The 27,361-nt window shown below is 49.9% G+C and overlaps 1 protein-coding gene across 2 annotated transcripts in view; it reads left to right on the top strand.

Annotated features, from left to right (window-relative positions):
- The first annotated feature begins 6,467 nt into the window (after positions 1-6,467).
- Positions 6,468-27,361, top strand: part of MFHAS1 (multifunctional ROCO family signaling regulator 1) — a 35,620-nt gene continuing 14,726 nt past the window's right edge. For both annotated transcript variants that reach the window (XR_006167003.1, XM_042807734.1), the window contains exon 1: positions 6,468-9,840. Coding sequence is in view for 1 of the 2 variants with exons in the window: in XM_042807734.1 (XP_042663668.1) it covers positions 6,654-9,840 (3,187 nt within the window). In the remaining variant the exon portion in view is untranslated. The remainder of the gene's footprint in view (positions 9,841-27,361) is intronic.

Genomic DNA, 27,361 nt, shown 5'->3' with positions numbered 1-27,361 from the left:
GCGGCAACGGCGGCAAGCCCCGCCCACACTTCCGCCCGCTCCCGGCCACTCGCGATGCTCGGCGCCCGGACGTGACGCCCCACCCGCCGTGGCGGCGGGGCGGGGCGGGGCGGGGTGGAGGCGTGGCCTCCGCGAGGCCCGCCCCACGGCGGGGCCGCGGCTCGCGCCTGCCCCCTGGGGGCCGGCGGCGGGGGGGGCGGGGGCGGGGCCGGGGGCGGGGCGATGCGGTGAAGGGGCGTGGCCGGACCTGCCGAGAAGCGTGTCCCCGCCGCGGCTGCCGGTACCGGGAGAAGGGGCGGGAGGGGAGCCCTGGGCCCGGCCTGAGGGGTCCCCGCTGCCGCCGCTGCGGGAGGCGAGGCAGCCCCCCCCCTCCGCTCCCGGGGCGGGCGAGCTACCCGGCCCCGGAGGGCCAGCGCTCGGCCAAGCGCGCCACCCAGCAGCGTGGTTCCGTTTCGGTACAGCTCCTTTCCCAAAGCCGGACAACGGTGGAGCGAGAGCGGCGGGAGGGCAGGCTGGCGCAGGAACCCGAATTGAAGCCCGGCAGCTCTTGAAAAGCTCGTTAGCGAAGCGGAAAGGCCGTTCCTGCGCTCCTTTCGGGGAGGGATAGCGGCTTTGGCTGAGAGCCTGCTCCCCAGAGCAAGGGGGTGCCTCAGAGGCCACGTACCGCAAATGGCAGAGAGGGGCAAGCAGGGAACCGCTCCGTCTGCGGCGGCAGTAACGGAGCACGGGGGTGTGGAAGGGGAAGGCGAGGGCAGCAAGGCAGACGGTGGCTGTCGGTGCTGAGGGTGAGAAAGAGAAATCCAAGGATGCCGGGGACAGAAACAGCCCGGTAAGGCACTCGGTGGGATGAGCCGATCTGAACTGCACTGGGAATAAGCAGAAGCATTGAAATAAGGATTTGGTTTGGGGTTTGAAAAGCAGCAGGAAGGTGAGACTGATATAAATTATATATATGATATACAAGTGGTTTTTCACAAGACCGCAGTGCTTCTGGCTTGCTGGTATCTAGGGAGGGTATAAACACCAATTAAGGACAAACTGTTTAAGTCAGAAAGCCCAAATAACTGCCACCAAGAGGTCTCCGGTTCACTTACCTTAACTTTAATCTGTGAGCACAAGGGAGATTCCACTGACAGGCAGAATAACAGCAGCAACAATTTCTGGACAATTCTGGGTACACCAGGTACTGGGGCTCCCAGTGCTGGTGGGGGCAGCAGCCGCTGGTCAGAGAACAGGGAGAGCAGTGAGGAAAACCCGTTAAAGGGCATGAACATGGGTAATGCCAGCCAGCCTCATCGTGGCAAACAGATCTGCTTTAGTTGTTTGGCAGGGAAAGGGCTTTGGGAAGTGTTTACATAGCACCGTGTGACGTGCTGAAGAAGCACTGGCCAGTTCTAACGCTGGGGGCACAGAAAATCAGAAAACAGGAATTCAGAAGAAATTAGGTTCTGGTCTAGTGCTAAGTACCTTTCTGCTGGTGATGAGGAGGTAGTGATGAAATGAATCCCCATGACAGGTGGAGCAGTGAATGAAGGTCCACTTCACTGTGCCCAGCTGCAGTTCTTGTTTGTGCCATGACATTGAGGCCATGGGCCTTGGCCAGGCGCTGAGGGAGCTCAGCAAGTCTTCCCTGACACCTGATTCGAGATAGCTGCTACTCCATAGCCTTCTTTCAATTCACAACTCCCAAAAGGACTTTGCAAACTAATTACAACATCCCCTTTGTCAGACTCGATCTTTGCAAAACATTTAAGAGGCCAGAGCATCAGTATGCACTTGTTCAGCTCACTGCTGGCTTCCCACAGTCTACATTTTACCAGCCAGTTGCTTTTGTGGCATCAGTGGCAAACAAATCACATTCCTTTACCCCTCCCCGTATTTCCCATAAACTAAGGTTACAGACAGCATCACATTTATGAAATGTATCGGTTCACAAACACTTGTTCTACTGCCCGAAAGATTTTTAAATATACAAGTGATATTTTTTAACATTTGGGATTCATGGTGGCCTTAAAGATTCATTGTTGGTTGTAGGATCGAGCGAGAAACACTAGAGTCTGGGTCAGCCTTTCCTGAAAGCCCTGCAGAGAAGGAGTTGGGGGTACTGGTGGATGAAAAGCTGGACATGAGCCAGCAATGTGCACTCACAGCCCAGAAAGCCAACTGTGTCCCGGGCTGCATAAAAAGAAGCGTGTCCCGCTGATTGAGGGAGAGGATTCTCCCCCTCTGCTCTGCTCTCATGAGACCCCACCTGCAGTGCTGGGTCCAGCTCTGGGCCCCCCAGTACAAGATGGACATGGACTCGTTGGCGCAGGTCCAGAGGAGGGCCACAAAAATGATCTGAGGGCTGGAACACCTCTCCCATGAAGAAAAGCTGAGAGAAGTGGATTTGTTCAGCCTGGAGAAGGCTCCAGGGAGACCTTACTGAGGCCTTTCAGTGTATAATGGGGTCTTATAAGAAAGAGGGAGAGAGACTTTTCACCAGGGCCTGTAGTAATAACCTGTGGTAGCTTGACAGGACAAGGGACAATGGGGCAAAGGATGCCCTTCCTCTTCAGACCCCCTAACCCATTGCAGCCCCCAGTTTCCTCAAGTCTCCACCTTCCTGCCCCCCGCATACAGCAGCACTGCTCCCCTCCAGAGAGATGGGGCAAAGAGCAGTGCTGTCCACCCCAACCCTTGTCTTTCCACTGCCCAAAGCATGTCCAGGATGCCTTCAAATGCTGCCATCACCATTTGTATATGGCTTAGTGCGCCTTGGAGCAGATTCATACCATTCCTGCAGAAACAGTGGGCGAAACAATGTGGGGAATGAAGTTCTGGGCAAAAGTTCCTCATCCTTACAGGATTTCTACTTGAGGTCAAGGAGGAAAATGGGGAGGATCTTTGAAAGTGTTCAGTCAACCTATTGCTTGTTCCCTGGCCAGTCACCGAAACCTTGGAATCATGGCTTCTTCAATTGCTGCCGAAGTGGGAACCAGGTTTTTTGCCATCTGAGCTGTGTGTCTGGCGGTGTGGAGGGCAAGCGCTCCCCCCGAGGGGATGCCAGCCTCGCTCGGTGCCGGTGCCGGAGCCCGTGCGCTTTGCAGTGCTCCCCGCATCCGCTTGCCGCAGCAGCTTGGTGCTTCTGTTCAGCTGATTTAGGTTCACGTCCTGTCACAAGTGACTGATTACATTTGCACCTCTTCTCCCACAAAGCCCAGAGTCAGGCTCTAAAATAACTCAGTGTCTTTTACCTGACCCAGGAGGGAGGTGCTTTAGATAGAAAACTTATTAATGATGCAGCTGCAGGGATCAGTAAAGTGGAGGCAACTCAGACTTCAGCTAAATAATTAAATCCCATCAATAGGACTTTCCAGGGCCACTATTTAAAATTAATAACTCCAAATGCAATTTTGGCATATAATGGAATCCACTGAAATGGATTTTTTTTTTTTTTTATTTTAACAAAATGCTTTATAGCATTGCTGGCAATTTTACAGCCACCTGCCTCTCAGCTCCAGTTGATGACAGCTAGGAGAGGGGCTTGGGTTGTTTCTGAATATTTGTAAGCTCCAACAAATAGGAAATGTCTCCAAAACCAGCATGCTCCATGTTGGTGCTCATGTTTAATGGACTTATAGTATGCTGATGAGTAAATCAAGAGGAAGTGTGAAAGTCCTGTTTGGAGAAACACATCTTCTCTGCCTAAGCAGATGGGAAGACAAGGGATCATCTAGGCCTGTAGCAAAAGCTACATTTGCTGTGAAACAGAATCTTCCCTTTCTGCAGAAAGTATCTCACAGCTGGAAGCTTTAACTGTTGTGAATATGTTGAAGAAGACAAAAGACACCATCCCTAGTTGGTTGAAGTTACTCACAAATTTGCACACCAGTGCAGTTACAGTAAAATAAAATGTAAGGTCTGTGGGAAAACACCAGAGCTGTCCTCCTTGGACAACCTCTGAGCAGCACTGGGGACATCTTTGTGCAGGCATGCTGCTCATCATGTTTTTTCTGGCTTAGCTTCATACATCAGCTACAGGAGCTCATCAAAGTCTGACTAGGGCTGCATGACTTTTCTCCCCTTCTTCCTTACCCTGGGGAAACATTCAGCTCCTGCTGCTTTGCATATTTTGTGATAGGGATTTTGACAGTCAAAACTTGCCCTGCTTAGGCCAGCTCCTCCCCAGCTGTCCTTGCACACTGCCAGAAAGATGTGTTTAATATAGGCCATGAGCTCTAGTAGCGGGCAAACAGAGATAAGTGCTTCTCCCCCTAGTATTTTTCAGCTGGCTGAGTCAAGCAGCTGCTTGAAGCGTCCCTGGTTGGAAGGGTTTGTCCAGTTTTCCCATGGGAAGCAAGAGGATAGCACAGAGTGGCAGTCTTTCAACTGGGAGCCTGCCCTGGCTTCAGAGAGGATCTGCAGTGCCCATGAACATCATGGGGTGGGTAGCCCCCAATAACGCTGCTTTCTCTGTCTTTATATATACAAGGCAAGGAAGAAAATTAGCTGCAAATTTGATACCAGAGCCAATATTCCTTGCAGACATCTTTTATTTCTAGAAATGTCATCTTGCTTTAAAAAATGTGATTTTGATAGCAACAGGCGGAGTGGCTTTGCATGTAGAGAGCTGGAAATTAAACCATCAACCTGGTATCATGAGCAATTGGGCAAGAGGGTGGGAGAATTACTCTTTCCCCAGGAGGAACTGAATGTGCTACTTCTGCAGTAGGGGAGTGCTCCTTTCAGCACATGGAGAAGGGCTACTTCCCCAGCAATCTTCAGGGAAAGCAAAGACACAAAAACTGGGTTAGCCGAAATAAAGGATGTACTGACTCAGCGCAGGGATGCTCTGAAAATAAACGAGGGCAAGCCTGGAAATTAGCTCTAGATGGGCACAATTTAGCAAGAGACCATGAAGTATCTCTGTTTCCCAGGGTCAGGATCCAACACCAGCCAAGCAGGAAGGATGGGAAGAGCTTTATCCCCAGGTTCAGTCCCTCTCAGCAGAGCCTCCTAGATCATGAGTATCCCTGCATACCTGGTCCCCCCAAGCCCGAGCGGTGGCCCTGGAGCCAAGCCATGGGCCCAGACCCCAGGACTGCCTCTGCTGGCTTTGGGCAGCTCCCGAGCCCTGCTTGGAGCTGGCTCTTACCTTCACACAGCCATGCTTTCTCCCAGCCAGGCCTGTGGGCTTTCCTCCCTGTCCTCTGCATCCTTTGTTCGGCTTTACCAGCCAATGCTGCCATTTTTTCCCTACCCAGGGGTGACCTCATGCTCAGAAAGACATTTAGCAAAAACAGGTTGAAGGTTTGTTAGGACTCAGGGGGCCTGAAAAGATGATTTTGCCTCTGTTGTCTCTTACTGATGGCAAAGGCAGGAACTGAACCTGAGCCTTTGTGATCTGTAGTTTCAGGCATTAGTAAATTTACTAATTTAGGGCAGTGACTATAGCTCCGCACCAGGTCAGTTCTCTCCAAGCAGGTGTGTGGTTAGATGTGCAGGGCCATCCAAAAGAGAAGGTGTCACTCTTGTGGGGTCTCTCCACAATAAAGAAGAGAATAAAGGCTGTGAAACTGGTTGCCCCATGGCCCACCTTTCACTTCAAATGCTTTTCTTTCTCTCATGACTCTGAAATAGCAGTTTACAGCCTGCTCTAATGGTAGCTGTTACAACGTGAGAAGCCGGGAGGAGGTGGCTGTTCTCAGGTCCCCAAAGCACGCTGGAGTATTCAGTGCCATACGAAGACAGTGACATTTTAAAACCTCTGAACCTTTGGCCACAGCGCATCGCTGGTGTTCGTAAGGGCTAAGGTTGTGCCGCTCAGGGGATCCCACTGTCCACAGCCCCCGTCAGCCTGCCTCGCGTCCCCCGCTGTAAAATGGCTCTGCTTCCCCCCTGTAGCAGCGGTGGAAATTTCCAGGCAGATTCCTCTGGGCCTTAGGAGCAAAGCTTGGCTGAGGATCCTGCAGAAGGCAGTGTTTAGGATCTGACCAGATGCATGCAGCAAAGGAAACAAAGCGCGGCAGGAAGGTGGCAGAGTTGCTCTGACTAACCGGAGGGTCACGGGCTTTCCCACCCTCCTAGACGGAAACGCACTGATTTAATGGGGAGGAAGGTTAAGCTCGGTTTACGGGCCGGGGTGGATGAAAAGCCAGCCTTCTCCCGGCGCAGAAACGACTCGGAGATCCGCAACGCAAGAGCTTTTTGCTGTTACCCCAAGGGGCGAGCCGAGCGGCTCACACACCTCGCAGCCAGCGCAGGGGCTGGGCCCGACCCCGACCCCGGGGCGGGGGGGGGGGGGGGGGGCAGGAGGGCAGCGCCACCGGCACCGCCACCGGCACCGGCACCGCCGCCCCCCCCCCCCGGTGCGCGGGGTGTCCCGGCGGCGGGGGGGCGGGGCAGGCTGCCCCCGCGGGCGGAGCGGGGCGGGTCGTGCCCGCGTCCCGCCCCCGGCGGGGCGGCGGCGGCGGCGGCGGCGGCGGCGGCGGCGGCTACGTGCGCGGGGCGGCGCGGTGCGGCTGGCAGTGCCGGCGCGGAGCCGCGGGGAGCCCCGAGCTCCGGCGGCGATGCGCAGCGCGGCCGCGCCCATGGCGAGCAGCGGCAGCAGCAGCGGCGGCGGCGGCAGGTAGGGTCGGGCGGGGCGGGGGCCCGGGCCCGCTCCCCCGGCCATGGCGCAGACGGAGCCCCCGAAGGCGGTGCGGCTGTGGCGCGACGCCGCCCTGCGCGCACGGAAGCTGCGGGGCGGCCCCGGCGAGCCCGAGCCGGAGCCGGACGCGGGGCCGCCGGGGGGGCCGCCCCCCCCCGCCGCCTCCGCCGCCGCCCCTCGCCGCCCGGCGCCGGCGGCCGCCCTGGGGGAGCTGGAGGCGCTGAACCTGAGCGGGCGGGGGCTGGAGGAGCTGCCCGAGGAGGTGGGCGCCGCCCTGAGCGGGCTGCGGGTGCTCAGTTTGCGGCGCAACCGGCTGGGCCGCCTGCCCGCCGCCGCCCTGCGCCACCTGGGCCGCCTGGCCGAGCTCGACCTCAGCCACAACCGGCTGCGGGGCCTGGGGGACGGCGGGGCGCTGGCGGGGCTGCGGGGCCTGCGCAAGCTCAGCCTCAGCCACAACGAGCTGGGGGCCGAGGGCCCGGGCCTGCCCCCCCGCCTCGCCGAGCTGGGCCGCCTCGAGGAGCTCGACCTCAGCTTCAACCGCCTGCGCCGGCTGCCCGAGGGCCTGGGCCGCCTGCGGCACCTCCGCGCCCTCGACGTCGACCACAACCTGCTGCCCTCCTTCCCTGCCCCGCTGCTGGAGCTGGCCGCCCTGGAGGAGCTCGACTGCTCTGGCAATCGCCACCTCGGGGCCCTGCCCGAGGGCATCGCCGCCCTCCGACGCCTCAAGATCCTCTGGCTGAGCGGCACCGGGCTGGCGGCCCTGCCCGAGGGTCTCTGCCAGCTGAGCGCCCTCGAGAGCCTCATGCTGGACGGCAACCGGCTGCAGGTCCTGCCCGCCGGCTTCGGCAGCCTGCAGCGGCTCAAGATGCTGAACCTCTCCTCCAATCTGCTGGGGGAGTTCCCCGCTGCCATCTTGGCGCTGCCCAGCCTGGAGGAGCTCTACCTGAGCCGCAACCAGCTCACCCTGCTGCCCCCTCGTCTCTGCCTGCTCCGCCAGCTCCGCACCCTCTGGCTAGACAACAACCGCATCCGCTACCTGCCTGACTCCATCGTGCTCCTCCACAGCCTGGAGGAGCTGGTCCTGCAAGGCAACCAGATTGCCATCCTGCCCGAGGGCTTCGGGCAGCTTTCCCGTGTCACCCTGTGGAAGATCAAAGACAACCCCCTCATCCAGCCCCCTTATGAGGTGTGTATGAAAGGCATCCCCTACATCGCAGCCTACCAGCAGGAGCTGGCCCACTCCCAGCCTGCCCTCAAACCCCGCCTCAAGTTGGTCCTCATGGGCCTAAAGGATGCGGGAAAGACCCTGCTGAGACGATGCCTCATGGAGGAGGATGTGCAGAGGGAGGACATGGGAAGTCTGGAGGCAGGGAGCACTCAGCCCAGAGGGTGCCCTGGGCAGCAGCAGGACGCTGGGAGAGTGCCAGTTGGATGTTGCCCCTTCCTGGAGCCTCAAGACGCTTCCTCAGCGCGGGTACCTGCAGTGCAGCAGCTGGAACATCTCCCTGTTGAGCGGCAGGACGTCCCTTCTCACGTGCCCTCTCATCGAGTGAAAGGGGAAACACTGTGCCCGGTGCCGTCGCTGCCAGCGAATGCGCCTCAAGTACCATCGGGACTGGGACTGTCGGGAGGCAGCAAGGGCATTGAGGTGATGGACTGGACAGCGGATGCAGAGAGGGGCCTGACCTTCATTGTGTACGAGCTGGCGGGGGACCCGACCTATGATGTGATCCAGTCTTTCTTCCTCTCTCCCGGGGCCCTGTACGTGCTGGTGGTGAATTTGAGTGCCTATGTCCCTCAGCACTTCTACCCCTCTGTGGGCTATTTCTTGCACTGGCTCGGTTCCAAGGTGCCCCATGCCGTGGTGTGCATGGTGGGAACCCATGCTGACCTCTGTGCGGAGCGGGAGTTGGAAGAGAAGTGCCTGGACATCCATCACCAGATTGCTCAGCAGGAGAAGAGGGATGCTGAGGGACTCCAGAGCTTGGTCCAGCAGGTGGATGAAGCTCTGGGACAGGACTTTGACCTGCGCTGCTCCAGCCCGCACGCTGCCTTTTATGGGGTCTCAGACAAGAACTTGCGGCGAAAGAAAGCCCAGTTTCAGTACCTTCTCAACCACCGCCCACAGATCCTCTCTCCAGTGCTGCCTTTCAGTTGCCGGGACCGTTGCCAAGTGCGTCGCCTGCGGGACAAGCTCCTCTCGGTGGCTGAACACCGGGATATCTTCCCGAACCTGCACCGGGTGTTGCCCAAATCCTGGCAAGTGCTGGAGGAGCTGCACTTCCAGCCACAAGCTCAGCAGCTGTGGCTTAGCTGGTGGGACTCTGCCCGGTTGGGCTTGCAGGCGGGCCTGACAGAGGATCGGCTCCAGAGCGCCCTGTCCTACCTGCACGAGAGCGGGAAGCTGCTCTACTTTGAGGAGCACCTCACCTTGCGGGAGTATGTGTTCCACAACCTGCCGCGGCTGATTGACATCCTCAACGTCTTCTGCCAGCGGGATGCCACCGTGCTGCTCCAGAAACTGCTCAGCGACACTCACATTGATGAACTGAAGGCCACTCAGCTCCATCATTATGTGGAGGGCTTCTTGCTGCACGGCCTCCTCCCTGCACACGTTATCCGTCTCCTTCTTAAGCCCCACATCCAGAGCCGGGAGGATCTGCAGCTCATCCTGGAGCTGCTGGAGAAGATGGGGCTCTGTTACTGTGTCAACAAACCCAAATGCAAGCCCCTAAACGGGGCGGCCGCTTGGTACAAGTTTCCCTGCTACGTGAAAAACGAGGTGCCCCATGCGGAGGCGTGGATCAACGGCGCCAATCTGAGCGGACAGTCCTTCGTGGTCGAGCAGCTGCAGATTGAATATAGCTTTCCATTTATTTTCCCACCCGGCTTGTTTGCACGCTACAGCGTCCAGATCAACAGCCACGTGGTTCAGCGGTCAGATGGCAAATACCAGATCTATGCCTACCGGGGAAAGGTCCCCGTGGTGGTGAGTTACCGGCCTGCCAGGGGAGCTCTGCAGCCAGATACTCTGTCTATCGCTAGTCATGCGTCCCTACCAAATATCTGGACAGCTTGGCAAGCTATTACCCCTTTAGTGGAAGAACTGAATGTCCTGCTCCAGGAATGGCCGGGCCTGTACTACACTGTGCACGTCCTCTGTTCAAAGTGCCTTAAAAGAGGGTCACCCAACCCACACACTTTTCCAGGTAAGGCACAGCCCAGCTTGCCTTTCATCTCTTCTGGAGCTTTGCCCCTTCTAGGACAGAGTTTTACAGTGTTAGTCTTAGCTCTGTTTTTTTTTTTTTTTTTTTTTTTTCTTCTCATCTGTTCTAACTCCCTTCCCTGGTGACTTGAGTCATGAGAGAAAATATTAGGGTAGCTCCAAGGAGACAGGCTTAAAATAACCCCTATTCTGAGATGAGGGGGGTGTTACATCCCCCTTTGTTGGTGCCTTTTCTCTCTGCTTTTTGGGTTTTGGCCCCGAGCATTGGCGGTGCCATTGTTGAAAAGGCCCTGACCTGTCCTCTTCCTTGTTTTGATTCCTTTGAATGGCACTGCATTTTTTTCCTAATTCCCTTTACACTGCAGCTCCCCCTTCCTTGGGGCTATTTGTAAAAGCAGATAGAGATGCTGAAAGACTGCAGGTGTCCAGTCGTCCCCACTGTTTACCCTCTACCCCCAAAACCTGGCCTGTGCTGCAGCCTCTCTGCAGGAAAGCTGCTGCTAGTAGACAATGAGTGTGTTGGTCTCCATAGCCCTGCATAAAAAGCGCTTTCTCAAATGGGAGCCCTGTCTCCAGCAGGAAGAATTCCTCCCTGAAGAGAGAGGGATACTCCATCTTCTTTGTTTAAGTGTCTCACCTAGAAGGGATTCCCAGACGGTGCGTTTTGGAGCTATTCTTGAGAGCAATTATTTTCGCTTCTCTCTCCCCTTTCATCTACCAAAAAATGCATAATCTCTCTCCTCTGGAATATGACTAGTTGTGGTGCTTTTTAAAGCTGTCGGCTCTAAAGTCATGGTTTTATCAGTGCTGGTTTCCAGCACCATTGGTTTTACTTTGTATGTATGCAGGTACTGCCTCCGAACCCGTGTCCTCCCTCCTCTGCTGGGTTTGCTCTGGGGCTTCCGGGGGATGTGAGAAAGGTGCTTTGGTGTGTAAATCTGTGTGAAATCAAAATGCACTCTGAACCGTAAGCAACACTGTAGAGATGTGGGGTTTTTACATACGCACCCCCCATGTTGGAAGTGTGTTGGAGCATTCTTTATTTACAGGTAGCCTGAAATTGTGAGGGAACCAGAGTATGATTTTAAAGCAAGCAGTGGTGCTGAGTTAGTTCACAGGCAAACGTGAGTAATAAGGTGTTTGGGGAGTTTCTTTTTGTTGGGTTTGGTTTTTTTGTTGTTTTTTTTTTTTTTTTTTGTCTGGACCTGGAAAACAAGGAGATGCTGTTTGTTTCTCAGCCCGTGTCCTGGCTCCATGGATTGCATCTCCCTCTAACTGTGCTAGCTTATGTAAGAGCTGCTGGACTGGACTTGCCGGGGGGGAGGGGGGCAAGGTGGGTGAACCCATGCTGTGTGAGTTGCTGGTGGTACCGGCATGCTGGGTCTTGCTGCTCACATGGTGCGTGGGGCAATGTGATCTCTTTTCAGAAAAAAACCAAAGACTAAATACAGAACCCTAAAAAAATACCCATACCAAAACCAACCAAACAACTAAAAAAAAAAAAAAAAATCCCATGAAAATCAGCCAAGATGGCAAATTCTGTGTGCGGGTGTGATGGGTGGCTATTGAAGGTTTAGCTTTTGAATAATTTGGATCTGCAGTCACATATCATCTTTTTCCCTTTTTTTTTTTTTTGTGACTGTTTTGCGGCTGATCTTTTTTTTTCCCTGGTGAGTAGACGATGCTTTAAAAGTGAAATGTGAAGAGGAGCCAGACTGTCTGCAGACAACTGGCATCTTTGCTGACCAGTGACAGTCAGAGCAGGTCTGGAAGCATAAGGGGGGCACTGAAATCAAAAGGCCATTTCCTTTGGATTTGGCTGTGCCATATATGTTTCCTTAAAGGTAGGAAAGGATTCCTCTCACTTGGGAGGCAGGGTGGGTGTGCTGGGAAGGGGAAGTGCAGGTAAGCAGTGCATCACTGGGCATGGGAGGAGCAGAGGCTGGCATGCCAGGCCTCCGAATGTCACCTGGGTGATGCTGCCTGTGGAAAGGGGGCTGCAGCATTTGGGAAGCTCTCCAGGGGAGAAGCTAAGCCTTGCTTCCAGGAGCACAGGACTTAGCATCCCAAGTGGCCCAGCCCTGGGGCAGTGAGTGACTGTCTTAACGCAAATACTATTCGAGTCTAGGTGGGGAAGAGCATGTTGAGAAGACAGATGTGTTTCACAGGCAGGGCCGATCTGTGGAAGTGCTGAAGGGTGATTAAAGGCTGCAATTAATTGAGCAACCTGCTTGTCTTCTTGGATGATACTTAAATCTAGCCCAGCTATGACCTGGACTGCATGAAAAATGTGAACCATCATTTGGCTTGGGAAGGCCTGTATGTCTGCGTTTAATCGAAAATATTTTTTGCTTTATCTGCTCTATGAATAAAGGACTGTTTAGGAGCCCCTAAATGGCAATCACGAAGCTGAAGACTTTTTTTTTTTTTTTTTCCCTCCTGATCTTGTTGATCAGGAGGCGTGCATGTTTAAAGTTGTCCTGTCAAGCTTGCGCTCATGCAAGTGAATCGAATCGTGGTTGGTGTCATTTTTAACAGGGTGTAGGAAGGAGATGAGTCTAATGTTACAAAAATGTGTAGTGAGGGAGATATCTGTTTCTTTCCAAGCTCTTCCAGTGGAAATCCCTGGCAATTACGACATTGCTAGTTCTTAAATAGGGCTGTCGTCCTTTTAGGACTGCACTGAAGAACTGCTTTGCAGCCCGTTGGCCTTAATAAGGGAAATACTGATGTGGAGACACTGCCAAATTTGTGCTCAAAAATGGAAGTGCAGACTAGCTGTGTGTCTGGTTGTGCAATCTGTGTCATCATTCATGAAACCGATGGTGCGTTCTTTGGTCATCCAAAATTTTCATTGGAATTTCCTTCAAAGAGGGGGCTTGGTTGCTCATGAGTTGTGGGTTTATCCTTGTTTTTATTCTCCTTTTCTTCCCTCTGTCCTTCACATGTACACTCTCTAGCTTCCATTGATAATACACACAGAAATCTCTAAGAACAAGCTTCTGTGCAGAGAAACGGTTAATAAGAATTGAGGTTCTGGATTCAGTCTTCTGAGGGCTTATTGCAAACAAACAGTGAATAAAAGTGGTATAAAAATGCCTTGATTGTGTCTTTTTAAGGAAGTTTTACTTTGAAGCAGTTTTGTAGCTGGGTGAAATGGTAACTGAATTGGCATCTGAGCTGGAGTCTCAGTGCGATTTGAGGCTGCAGTCATCTGCTCAGCTCGTAAGTGGTGTGTTGAATTTTAATTTTTTTTTTTTAACATTTGCACTATATATAAATAAAAGTATCACTGCCAGGCTAAGAAAAATATACCCCTCTGTGAAGTGACCAACAAGAATAGTTGACCACTCCAAGACGATGAGACCTCGACTGGGTTGTCACAGACATTGTGAAATGCTGTGATTTTTGTATGTGATGTTCTTTTAGCCCCTGGACTGGAGGGCTTTTAGATTGTTCATGTCCCATAAGATATTAAGTGACTTGGGATTAGGGGGGTGGAGGTAGGTTGCTGTCTGTCTAATAGCAGACTCGTGTGCTTTGTTTGGACAAATATGACTGGATTTTCCAAGCTTACCTACATGTGCACCTGCTATCTGCTCTGCTGCTGTCTCCTCTTGCCCTGCACTAGGCTGGGTCTGGGCCACCCTTGGCTCTTCCAGGCTATGGTCTGCAGAAGGTGTCCTGGTGTCCGATGTGAGATCCTTTTGGTGTTTGGTGGGGGTTGTGTTTGACCAGTGGTTTTCCTTTATTCTTCCCTGTGAAGTTACCTCTATGAACACAGACATAAGAAAGCCAGGGGCTTTGTCCATTGTGGAAAATGGGCAAAATGCTGTCACAAGCAAGACAAGATGGTCTGGGTTTTCACAGATTAAAAATGTGACAACAGACAGAAAGCCATGGGCAAAGATACCGTGTGTGACCCTAGCAGCTCCTCTCCAAAAGGATGCTGCAAAGCTATTAGGGAGCTTTGAGAGATGCTGGAGGACTGGCAAGAGGTCTTCTGTGGAGAGGTGCGCATCTCCCACCTGTCTTGCTGCCCCCTTGTGAAGGTATCAGAACAGAGAAGAGATCCCAGGCCTTTACTCTGCCCATCTCCCACATCAAAGGTGAGCAGAGGCAAGGATTATGTGCCAGTCACCTCTGGGGTACAGATGGAGGGATCGTAGCGTAGTTCCCCTGTGAAACTGACTCTGGATCATGGCCAGAGCAGGGCTAATTCTAGATCACCTTATTCAAGTGATTCAAAGTGAACCACACCACCCCTGTGTTGGAGTCAAAAGCAAGCGTGAGCTCCCTTGGTGGCTGGGATGGAGTCAGGAGATGGAGAGGTGGAAGATCTCATGATGTGTCATGCTGTCGAGTCCTGTGCAAGCTAAGGAGGGAGCAGGTGGGACTGGTTTTGTCAGAAGGTCTCAGAAGTTGCTCCAAAATCTGAGCTGCCTCTCAATGAAAGGCCGATGTCAGGTATCGCATTGTTCTTTGTAATTAAATTATAAGCAGCTGGGCTTTTTTTCACAGGCAATTGCAGTAGAGCAACACCTGCTTGTTACAGAGCCTGATGCTAGCATGTCACAGCCTTTTATTTTCCCCATTTGAGGGAGGAGTCTTTTTTGCCTGACTTTCAAAGTAGATGCTGCAGCTGTTTTGGAGCTGTTGTCACGCTCTCCTGAAGGTTGTGGCTTCAGCAGAGTGCTATGGCGTAATCTGAGACAGTAGGGCAAGTCTTGAGCATGGTGGGAGCACTGGACATGGATGACTTGGGGGCAGGAGAAAGCTGAATGAGGCCCTGTGATTCAGGAGGAAAACAGATCAGTTGCTGAACTTGGGGGAAGCTTTAGCACTGATTGTTTAGCTTACCAACAAGAGAGCCAATTTCTGTGTTGCTGAAGTGACAGCCTTGAGTGGTGTGACTTGCTGTAGGTAATGGTGTAGAAACACAGTCTGTTTACCACCAGGGATTTTTAGGGATTTCCTTCATGTTGAGCTGTGTACTGCATGGTGAGCATTTGAGGTCTTCTTGCTTGGTGGCTGTGGTGAGGCATCCTCTAATTTAAACAACACATTCAGGAAAGAGACAAGTATTTCATGATCTTGGGGGAGGCAGAGAGGTTGCCAGAGGAAGTGTGGTGAGCAGTGTGGATGGCTGCTGTGGGACTGTCTGGTGGGGTGTAGGTGTGGGAGCCAGTCCCTGGGGAGAACTGGAGTAGCCAGTGCAGAGCTGGGCTCCTGACTGATGGTCTGGCTCGGGATGACACAGGAATGGGAGGAACAAACTCTACTGTGGGTGCTGGAAGAGAAGCTGAGGCTTTGAATTGCCTTCTTAAAGCTGTCTCGATGCCTGCAGTGTCTGCTAGTTACACTGTATTGTATGCATTGCTGTGTGTGTTCGGGGGCTTTTTTATTAAGGCTTCTAACATGGAACTTGCTAAAATTACTTGAAATTAGGATGGCAACGTGCATATTTAACATTGTTTGAAGGAATCCTCTTCATTATGCAAAAGGTTCCTATGCCTTTCTGCTGAAAGAAAGGTTTCCTGCTGTGTCAGCTTGGTACAAGAAAACTCTTCTGGTTTGTTCCTTACCAGCTTGTCTTGCCCTGCCTCATTTCCCATGGGAGTCTCAGGGCTTTGGGCCTCTGGACTTTGAACTGCCATTGCTGAACCAGAGAAATGCTAGATTTGGTTGAGTGGATCTTTTTGGTTTGGTTAGTGAAGCAAAGCAGAGTTTTTGGCCTTTAATGCATTACTTTTATTTGGTTTGTGTTTTTTATTTTTACAGTTGCTGAAATTTGTCTTTGCAGGAAATGACCTATAAATGAGACGCTCTGTACCAAATGATTCTTTGTGTCATTGCATGAGAACTGTTTAAAAGCTACTGACTGTGGGCGTGAGATAAAATGTTAATGTCCATTTTCCCTTCTCCAGAGCCAGTTGATTACATGAGGACTGATTTGTGCTCCACTTCAGCATGCTGTGGACACAGATGTCATGAAACATGCTTTGCTTCCTGCTGTGTACGCACACTTCTGGTGATGTGGTTCCTCTTTCTAAAAAAACACTTCAGTGTGAAAAGTTTTCCTGCCAGTTTGGTTGAGATGTATCATGTGCATGATCCTTATGCAGATACATTGCAAGGTCCTACTCCTTTTGCATCTGGGAGAGGGTTGTGGGAAATCACCAACAGTACTGAATCTTTGTTGCCTTTTGGTGATGTTGTGAACATGTTACTTGACATGAGGATAGAGCTCTCAAAAAATAGCAAGTATCCGTTTAAAAGCAAAATATGAGTGCATCCAGTAGGTAATTCTCCTCTATGCTCTGGTATCTTGTTTCATTTGCAGTATGAAGAAGGTAACTGTGGTAGCCTAGCATGCTCTCCAATTAATGATTTGTTAATAATAGTGCAGGCTAGTAGTTTGGCTCTTGAAAACAATTTGTCAGGGGAGAAGGCAGAAAATGTATTTAATGCAAAATTCTGTCAGGATTGAATTCTTAGAAGTCATCAGAGTAAAAATATTTTTTTCCCTTCCCCGCCTCCTTATGTCCTGAGTAGAGGAAGAATAACTTCTGCAGATGAGTAAAGAAAACTGTGGTCTGGGGGGTGAATACAAGATGATCAGTTACTTCCTTTTATCTCCCTCTCATTGCTTGTGGTATTTGTTCCTGCTGTACAGATGTGGGCAACTGTGAGAATTAAGAAGGTGGGCCGGTGCCAGATAAAGTCACCTCTTCTCAAGTGAGCTTGTGGGATGCCAATTTAAGGATATGCTATTTAAGGGACCACCTTGTAGGGATGAGGAGTGGGGAGAGAGTCCTTAAAGTACTGTGTCAACTATAACAATTGAACTCCTGTTGCTGCAAACAAAACGTGTCCGTGCTTTTAGCTAGCTAAGAACATAGCTGGGTTGTAGGAGTTGCAGCCTGCCTCCTTGGTCTGCTGTACAGTGATCTCCTTGTCTACAGCAGGAACGCTGATGGGATTCTGGAGACCACCGTGTGGAGGAGCTGTCTCATACAGAGGATGAGGAGGCCTTGGCATTTTTAGAAGTTGAGTGCATGCAGTTTACAGCCTGTAATGGGAAGATCACCCGTGTGGATGTGGCCTTTGTTCCAGCTCAGCAGCAGAGAGAGATTTGTCCTCTAGCAGTTTCTTTGTTGGGACCCAGGTGTAAGAACTGGCGTGAGGGGATTTAAGCCCCATGAAACAACTGGCTGGTTGGCTTTGGGAGAAATTTCATTTGGGGTGTTCAGCTGGACCACATTTGAGGGCTTATGGTTCTGCCCCAGCAGGCTGCTGGATGCTGAAGTCATATTGTACTTGTGGTATTTTCCAGGCTAAAGCTTGGTCCTGATTGTGCTGTTCAGATTGCCAGCATGGTCAGTGGTGGTGTGGTTTAGGACTGATGCAGGCTCCGTGGTTAGGGGTGACTTGCCTGTGGCCAGTGGATGGAGGCTGTGTTCGGACTGAGCAGTGACTGCTGGAGTGCTTGCCTGCTTGAGTTGGTCATGGTTTAAAGCAAAACCTTAATTTCAGATTTGTTTTTTTCCCAGTGGTCATTCTCAGGAGCACTGTGCTTCTCCCAAAGGCATACTGAGTATACCTACTTATGGGTTTTAGCTGTTGGTTGGACTTCTGGGGAGAGGTGTGAAACTGGTCTAGGACCTACAGACTTTACAAGGTAACATTAGTTTTGAATTGGCAGTTCAGCATGGCAAGCTCCACGTGAACCAGACGACAGCTTTGAGGTGAGCTAGGCACTTCTGTGGGGAAGTCCATTAGACTTAGCACTTTGAGGATCAGGCTAAACTGAACTGTGGAGGCAAGTAACCTTCAGAGCTAAACAAAGCTGCATCTCAAATCCTGTTCAGACCTGCCTGGTTTTGCCACGTGCTGACTCAGAGGTGATGCTTGAATACTCCAGGAAGGAGCTGTATTGTTGTTGATCTAGGTTACACAGATTTAGGTTACGCTGAATTGTGCTGATGAGATGACAGGAGACTTCTGCTTGGCTTTTGTTAGTGGAATTTCACAAGCTTGGCTAAGTGATCTCTGTAAGGCCTGGTATGAAAGCGATATCTTCCTCTTTGCATGGTTCTAGGGTGATGCTTGCCAAGCGTCCAGTTTAGATAAGCATTTTTATTAGTGTTACAATAGAGGGAACCCAAACCTCCCAGACCGTTCTGGGAGAGGTCCCTCCTTCACCTGGTACCCATCGCTTTCTGTAGAGTTTTTAAGGTCTCCCTGTTACGGCACAACAGGAAGAAAGCAAAGGTGCAACAGTGGTAGGACAGGGATTTGTGGACCTCATGGTGTGATTGATGACAAAATTAATATTGTAGGTTTTTTGTCCTAACAGAATGCAAGATTGTGGCCCACTTTGCTCAAGACTTGTCTCTTGAATGATCTGTGTGTAATAACTCTCCAATTTCTGTGTGGTAAATTCCTCTTGGAGCATATCCTTTGCATTTTTAGCAGGTGTTTTCCTCTCCAGCAATAATACAGAGTGAGCAGTGTCATGGAGTAAGGGACAGATCTTGCCCTGTAGCATGGTAGGGTTGTTGATGAGCTTCCTTAAAAAAATGAATTGGCCATGGTTTCCACAACACCAAAATCTGCAGGGTTTGGCTTGAGGCAGAGGTGCTTGAACTGATTTTCTTCCCATGTATCTATCTGTTCTTTCTGCCATGTGAAACAACACAGTGGAAAAATATTGAAGGTGAACACAGTGATTTGGTCTTGGTTGACTTTAAGACACGTGCAACACATTTGGTGCCTTTGCATCTATGAAAGTCTGGCAGCAGAGGACTCTGCTGGAGAGGCTGATTTGTCCCAAAGCTACCCCAAAACAAGTATCCTTAGAGCTAGTATGGCCCCTTGCTACATGGTCAACAAGTGGAGAGTGACCTTCCTGCAGCAAAAGAAACATGCATCTCTCTCATGTGGTCTCTGAAACATTATGGTAGACATAGCAGAACTGCAAAATGTGCTGCAGCACAGTGTGAGTGCTGCATGGTGCAGCAGCACCCAGCTGCATCTCTAGCTGTTGTTGTGGAGCTCTGTTGCTGAATATTTAATACCTTTCTTCACTCACTTTGGCCTCTTTTGTAGATGAAGCAGTCAGGTACGGATGGTAAGCAATTTTTCTCTGAACAGATAATGTTAGAAAGCAAGGACTTAGCAATGTGCAGAGCTGAAATGCACGGGCACGGAATGTACAGTGTGGAGGATGGAGAGGCAAGGACCTCTACTTGAGACTGGCTGCCTGACATCAGTCTTTTACTGTAAGTATTCCCGTGGCCTGTGTCTGAACAGTTGTATTTTCATTGCTCTCATCAAAATTTTCAGATAAATCAAGATCAATTAAGAATGAAGGACCCAAAAATGGGGTAATAGCTGGGGGTAGTGATCCAATCCGAAAAGCAATCGTCTCATACTGACCACTGTGGTATTTGCATTTGTATCTTTCCACCCTCCCTCTGTATTTATACTGTGTATAACTCACTGCTATACAGTCTGTACACATTTTCTCCTCTACTGCATTATGGAGAAAAATAACGTAACTGTCTGTCAAATTGCTAACCATTGCACTTTTCAGGATTACGTCCTCAACAGATAGTGAGATGCAGCTGTGTTTATTGTAATGTGTGATAGGGAATGTTTCAAGGTATTTATGCCCAATTCATTTGGGTTTTTTTTCCTCAAAAAGGGCTGAGCAGTGGGGGCCTTGTCTGTATGGGAGCAAGTAGGACTTGAGGCAGCTACAAAAATTAGATATTCCCTTCCTTTTGTAATTCCTCATCCTCCTCTCTATCTGTGGAGAGTGGCTCACAGGAGTGATGACCTTCCTTAGAGAGATTTAGTCATAATGGGACCCGTAAGAACTGGAGTAGAAGAGATGGTAAGGAAGCAGCTGAGCTGCTCAGCACATGTTGGGAAATCTGTAGCTTGAAAGGCATCTTGTCTTGCAAATTGCAGACTCACCAGGAGTTGCCCAAGGGCATGAGGAATTGTAAATCCAGACAAACTGGTGTCAGACTGAGCAGCAGCTGTGTGGTGCCAAACTTTCACTCAAAGATGGGGAGCTGTTCCTGGGCCCAAACTGGTTTTAAAGAGCGCTGTAGGTTGAGGGTACAGCTGCTGGCTTGGTCTCCACTGCCTTTAAGTGGGCTCTGAGCCAGCCAGCCTCTGTCCCACCATTACCCCTTTTGTGTGACTCCATCCTGCACCATCACATCACTGGGCAGCCCGACCAGGAGCAAGCAGTGAGAGCTGGGATGATCAGTGCTGGCTCAAAGTAGTCCCCCAGTAGTCCTTCGGATGGGTTGGCTTTCCTGGGGAAGCTCCATCTGGGCTGTATCGTCAGGAAACCAGCATGCTGCCTCCAGAGAGGAACAAGCAGACGGACCTTTCTCCATGCTGCTGGGGCATCCCAGGCAGGGAGAGAGGCACAGACTTATCCTGTTGATAAGTCTGTGCTGCTGCAAGGAGGAGAGGAGACAGAGGGTTTTGTGTGTTCTTTCCCCTCCTGGTCTGCATGGTGCTTCTTACCCTCTTGCTGTGTGGGGCTGTATTTTACAGGCAGAACTGCTGGATGGGGTCAGATGTGCTTGGTGGCAGGTTTCCAAACCAGGGAGTCGGCAGCAAGCACCAGGCCTACTTACACGCGTTGCATAACCAGATGAGTGTTCAGCTCCCTGTGTGTTTCTCTAAATCTTCTTCTGAACAGGCTCTTTCTTCGTCCAAGAGATATTTTGATGTTTTTATTTCAGATCATGATGCATGCACTGGATATGGAAGATTCTCGTGTCCAAATGACTCTGGTTTATCAAGGTGGCTAAATTTAGGAAATCTATCAGAAAAGAGCTTCCCCCTCCTGTGATCTGACATAACGCTTCTTGGTCGTTGTTATTTTTACTGTGAAACAGCTTAAATCTATTTTGGTTGGGCACTAAGTGATGGCTACAGTGCGAAAGAAGGCATTTGTTTCTGTGAAGTGAGGCAGCCGTGCTGCAGCTTCAGGGCTCTGAGGGCAGTCTGCTCATGCTGAGCTTGTGCCAGCACCGTGTCGGGGGCCCCTGGCAGTCCTGCTTAGCTCTCTCAAGCCCTGTTTGCTCGTCACAGAGTCTCTGGGCCCCCTCACCTTGCTCTGGGGCTCAGAGCTCTGTTTAAAAATGTACCAGTTAAGCCCTTCGCTCTGATAGCAGTTAACTTTTTCAGCATCTTGGAGGCGTAGCAAGTGGTAGTAGTGATGGATTTTAACACCTCCCCACCCATCCTCCAAATTCTAGGAGGACAGTGTAGGGGAGATGGTGTTTCACTGGCACCAAAGTAGGGAGACAACTGCATGCGCAGTGGGAGCTTGTGTGGGAACCAGTCATGCCTGTGGTTTCACCGGTCTCCTGAATACACGGACTTCCTTTGGCTGTATCCTGTTATGGACCAGGACTGAGCCATCCAGGGCTTGAAAATGCACTGCTGGAATTGTGCCCCACTGGAACGCTTTGGGCTCTTGGTATCAGGAATATATAGTTCAAGCTTTCAAACTTTTTTACTGCTTTTGTTTTTTGGGGGTTTGCTTGTATGTTTGTTATTTAAGTCAGCTCCTTTGTTAAAGCTGTCTTTGTGGAGCTTTGAGCTCATATTTTGATACAGCTGACTGCTCTACTTCAGCTGCCTTCTGACTTGTTTCCGAACATCCCACGCCTGCTTTCACATTGAGATGGGAGTGAAGACAGACAACTGGGACATTGGGAGGAGATGCCATTGCTTGCTGGCTGCAATGTCCCAGAGATCTGTTGTGCAAGAATTTATTTCTTGCCCTTTCTTTTTTCTTCTTCTTTTTAAGCTTCTGGTGGACAGTTGTGCAGAAACAGTGGGTAAAAATGGAGGTGATGCAAGCCTCGCTCTGGAACTTTGGTCATCTCCAGGTACTTTTGCCAGCTCTGTGACAGGAGGGCCATGTGGGGAATGAAGCTCCTGTGTGCTTTGTCCTCGCTAACAGGTCCAGTCAGATCTGTGTACCTGAACCTGTACTATCAGACGTTCTGGGCAGGGAGTCTCGCTCGTGCTGGTGAAGGAAAAGCCTGTGATCTAGCACTGGTGACATTTTCATCCCAGCTTCAGTAAGTGAGAAGTCTGGAATTACTCAGAGGAGCATGCATGTGCCCAGAGGGAGCCCTACAGACTCTGAGGTGATCATTACTGGATTTTGTCAAGATCTTAACCGATGCTTGTGTGGGCAAATAATTCAGCTCAGCAGGTGACTGCTGTGGTCACATTGGAGCCTTCCTAGGATGAGATGCTGAAATAAATGATCAAGAGTTCAGTCTTGTGTCCCTCTCTTCCCAAGAAATGTATTTATGCCTCAAAGACTCAGCCAAAGTAAAGACTTTTTTGGATGAGAGAAAAGTTTGGGAACCTTCTTTGGGATCAGAAAAAAAGTACCTTTCTCTCTCTTTTGTATCAGAAAGCTACCATGAAGCTTTTGAATCTACCTGTTATTTTTAAGTTGTTCCTTGTCCTTTGAAATAAATCGCATCTTTCTTCTATGACAAAAGAGAGCCTAGCACATTATCTACGTACACACATGCACATTTTAAGTGCTTCAGTGAAGCTAAACACAATGTTAAGAAAATGTTGCCAAACAAGGCAAGACCATGCTCAAGTTAATGATTCACACAGGGATCTGATTTAAAAAAAAAAAAAAAAAGAGTAAAAAATAAAAAAAACACCAAACCACTGGTCTGAAGAGGTTAGGATGAGAGGAGGTATTTGATGGGCTAGTTTGGGGAGTGCAGTAGTCTGGCTGTGAATCTGACTTGGATTTCTGGCACAGCACTTTGCAGGTGCTAAAAATGTGTTTCTCATTAAAAGCTGGCAGCTGTGCAAGCGTGGCTGGGTATCTTTGGCCAGGGGATGCTGGGCAGCATGGCTGTTCATTTACCTACCCATGGCTGCTCCTGACCCAGGACACCAGGGTGGGTGCTGGCAGGGTGGTTGGGCAGCTTGAGTGCAGTTCTTGCCTGACCTCTAGTTCCTTGACAATATGGCATGACAAGTTGCCATGTTTTATGGCAAACCTATGGACAGGCTCCAGGTCAGAGGTTCATCACTCTTACCTGTGTTTCCTGAAGTATTTAATGGCAGTATTCCCCTGAAACGGGACTTCTGGTCGAAAGCTGTGTCACAAATCAGCTTCTGCTCTGCAGCTGCTGCATCATACAGGTCTTGTTCATGATTCTGCTTCTCTGGGGTACACCAAGTGTGCCCAGCCCCATGTGAGCCTTGCAGGTGAGTGTTGGACCTGGGAGCTGCCCACACGGTTGTGGCTCTGCTGGAGATGTCATTTTTGCCACTTGCTCTGTGCTGCTTTATCTCAAGTTGTATAATGCAATGTGATACGGATAATCCGGTCATCATTACAAAGGGATTTAAGACTCCTTTTTAATCAGAAGTCATTTTTAATAAAGCTTTGCCTTGCTTGGAGGACTGTTCTCTTGGCTTATGTGTTTAAGAAAAATGCAGGAGGCTGTGGGTAGTGGGAGGGAACCAGGTCATGGAGGAGGGACACAGATGCTTCTGTCTGGCTCCCAGGCTAGTGAAGCCCAGAGCTGTGGGACACATTTCCACTAGCACCAAGCATGCAAAATTCTTATGTGTGCAAATAGAAGCAGCCAGTAGGTCTGTGCTTTCCCTGAATTTTTCCCTCACAGAGCAAACTGTTGGTGGTAATGGAGGGAAGGAAAGGTTCTTTCTAGTCCAGTCTGGCTCATGCTCCCCCTTTAAACTCTCTATGTCCAAAACACTCTTGGTCCTCTGGGGCCTCTTGCATCTCAAAACAGAATGGGATCCTGGATGAAGCGCAGCAGAGGAGGAGATGCTGTTTGCTTCTCTTGTAATGGTCTTTTGTGTGAGTTTGTGTGTGATTGACCTCATTTTTTTGGTTGTTGCTCTGCCATTGTATTGTTGAAAATAATGCATGATCTCTGAGTAGCTCTGAAATGTGCTGTCTTCTCCTCCTGTATGCCAGTGTTTTAACCACTTTTCTGGCATAAGCCGTCTCTTTTGCTGCCACATCTACTTTACCTCCCCTCAGAGCAAGCCTGGTTGAGGCCTGAACTCCAGCACTGAATGGCCTTTGAGAGCAAGTGTCCTCCCAGTTCCTGCTTTTCCAGACCCCATAGTCCTCGTTCTTGGGGTATCTTGACGATATGCTTGAGATTTCCCTGAGTCTTTCCTCTTTGGTTGGTACAACAAGACGACTGAAAAGTTTTAAGGTTATTTCTTCCCAAGACAGATCCCTCTGAGGGGATCAATTCTGGGCACATTGAGAGGAGAGCCAGCCAGCTTACAGTTCAGCTGCGTTGATGAAACATCTGAAGGAGGGGGGACCAGGGCTGTATTACAGTGACACTGGTAAGAAGTACCTCTGTTATGCACCTGGTGGAAAACTGCCTGGAGAAAACCTGGAAGTAATACAGGTTTGCAGCACAAATAGTTAGGGGGCCAGGAAGGAGCTCAGCTCTGTCCCAGAGTCCTGTGGTGGAGCAGGCAGCTCCTTGGATGGTGCAGGGCAGTAGAGGAGATGGTGGAGGAGTGAAATAGTCTCCTGGCAATGCTGCTGCCTCCCTGGGAGGTTGATGAGTTCTTTACAGCCCTCGGGGCTCTTTCCTGTTCCAGTAGCAAACATGACTGCCATAGAAGCAATTTTTGCACAGTAAAGACGGATGCTGCAGTTTATTTTTGGGCACTGAGAACCTCAGACCAGATGGCATTTAGCAGGCAATGAAGTCTGCAGGAGTGAAGTAGCAAAGCTATTGTTTCTTAATTCACGTGACTTATCATTGGAAGGCGTTCCAGTAGCAGAATAAAAAGTAATAAGAACTGGTTTCAGCAGAGATAGTAAAACGATCTATAATGTTTGTTAAGTCCATAAATAAGCACTTTCCCTTGAGGAAAAGGTGTTTGTAAGAAAAAGCTAGTTAGTGCCTTGATTTACAGCTGTTAGTTGTCACCTCTTTGGATATTAGGGAATGAGAGGGTTCAGAGAAGAATGGTTAAATGATTGGAAATGCTGAGGAATCACTGCAAAAAAAAAAAAAAAAAATTAAAAGATTAGTTCTTATCCCCTCTGGAAAAGGGGACAAGTAAAAGCCCTTAACAGTAAAAGGACAGACAGAACTTTATTTTTGACCTTTAAGCAGTGTGAAGCCAGGAGCTCACTCAGACTTCAAAGACATCAATTTTGGTAATAACAGAAATGCTTTAAACCAAATAACCAGAGAAGATTTGAAATGAAAGTCGGTTGTCCACCTCTGTTGGCATAGGGAAACTCGGGCTCTGAGCAATGTGGAGTGTTGCCTGGGCACTGCCATGTGCACCAGCAATGCTTCTGTAGAAGATACCAGCCTTACCTGTGAGACCAGAAGAGTTGGCCACTGGTCTCAGTGCTCTGCTCCTCTGGTGTCAGCTGTATAGCTTCATGCAAATCTACATCACACTCTGTCTCACAAGGAAGAAACATTTGACCCAAGGATGCAGTCATGAAACTTAAGTGTAAAGGAAAAAATTATATGCGGAGAAGCAAGTTAGATCTATGCCCTTGCAATTAAGGAAATTCCTGTGAACCTGCAGGTTCCTGCTTAGCTAAAACCATACCTGTGGTCAGTATGTAGTATGGTGCTAGTTATTAACTAGCAGGAAGCTTTGTAGGCAGGGAGGCATTTTGCTCTGATTAAGCACAAGCCTAGAATAAATTCTGCCATGTACATGCATAGATCAAATTCTGTAGTAAAGTGGCTTCAATAAAAAGTCATGCTAGTAGATTAAAACAGGGATGAGTAGAAGTTGGTTGAGTTAGCAGGTGAAACACTTCCTTGATTAAACATTGGATTTACAGTGTTTAGATTTTGCTCTTTAGACCAGTCGATGATGAAGGGGAAAAAAAAGTAATTTGTTCCTTTGCTTAAGTGTGCTCTGAGGTTGTCCTGCTGAACAGTGAGGGTTTTAGAGTGACCAAAATAGCTTTACAGAGGGGCGTTGCAAATGCATCTAACCTTAAATGATCTGGAAGACAATACTTACCACACACCAGGTTTGAAAATACAGCTCCCTCTAATTCAGTTTGTGGAACATACTGAAGCCTTGGAATGGCCCTAAGGCAATAGCAACTCATAGAGCCAAGTTACTTTTACCCAGGAAATAGTTTATTTAATCTCCAGAAAAACTGTTGGGCAGCACATGTACACACATGTCTTGCATGTGTGTTTTGGTTTGTTATTCTTTTTCTTGGCTGACAAAAGGCAGGTAAATAAAATAATAAAAAAAAAAAAAAAAAAAAAAAAAAAAGCAAAAAAAAAAAGCTTGTTGTGGCAGAGTATAAAAGGCTACTACAAGGGAAACTGCAGGGTGTTTTTCTCCCCAGCTGGACTTTGCTGAACTTCCAGAAGAGGGGCTGCATAGCCAGGATCCTACCTTCAGCCATGGCTTGTGGGAAAGGAGCAAGCCAAGTGGGACAAAAACTTGTCCCAAGTGCTCTCCCATCCTTTGTCTATCTTCAGCACAGGGATTTGTCTCTTTAGTAATGCTTAAAGACACTTTGCCAGTTCCTGGTCTGGTCTCTTCATGAACCCTTGTGAGCTTCTTGAATCCACAGCCTGTTGCAGCAGGAAGTTCTGCAGCCTGTGTCAGGTGCTGGAATGCCCCCTTTGGTTTTCTTCAGGTGTACTTCGCAGTACCTGCATTGAGGCTGCCTAGTTCTTGTGTTGGAGCAGGCAGAAAAACAATCAGCCAGTTCTGGGTACAATACCATAGCCAAACTATTGTGAAGAAAAATGTCTTGCAGAGTTGCCTAAGTTTCTAAATTTATCAGAGGGTCAGGCTGAGACTTTGCCCTGCCTCATCAGTTGCATAAGGCTGGAAGTCTTGTAGGCCCCCCTCCAGGGCTTGGCTTTTCACATGTGGAGACCCAGACACAGAGAGCCAGAGCTGGCAGGAGCTAGTAGCTCACTGCAGACTTTGCTGAACCCTGCCTGTTAACTTTATCATAGGAATGGCTTTGAGAATTCTTCTAAACTCTTTTTTTTTTTTCTTTCTTTCTTTAGTGGGATCTGCAGCATGTTAATTGTCAGGATGAAACAACGCTCAGCATCTCCTTTGTGGTGGGGGTGTAATAGCTTTGGAATTACTGTTTGGAAAGGCGTGCTCACTGCTGGTAGGAGTTGTTGCTGTTTGGACTGGCTGTAGCTGGTGGTGTCTAGCGTTCAGGTGGATGCTCTGTGTGCCTTGCTGTTACTGGGTGAGAGCAGGCAGGTCAGGGCTGGCTGCAGCTTTCTCTCCAGCTGGTGCCTTGCCTTGGCAGAATGAGCAAGTACTCCTGGCAGATATGGCTGAACGGGTGGAATTAAAAATAACTAAAAGGTAGATTCTGGGCTTGGTTACTCAGTGACAGGCCTGTTTCTATTCTGGGATGAGGATAATTCGCACTGAGCTCATTACACCAT

The sequence above is a fragment of the Tyto alba genome, unplaced genomic scaffold (genome assembly GCF_018691265.1).
Source record: "Tyto alba isolate M040663 unplaced genomic scaffold, T.alba_DEE_v4.0 Super-Scaffold_6, whole genome shotgun sequence".
In the NCBI taxonomy this organism is placed as follows: Eukaryota; Metazoa; Chordata; class Aves; order Strigiformes; family Tytonidae; genus Tyto; species Tyto alba.
This window is presented reverse-complemented; position numbering and strand designations above follow the sequence as displayed.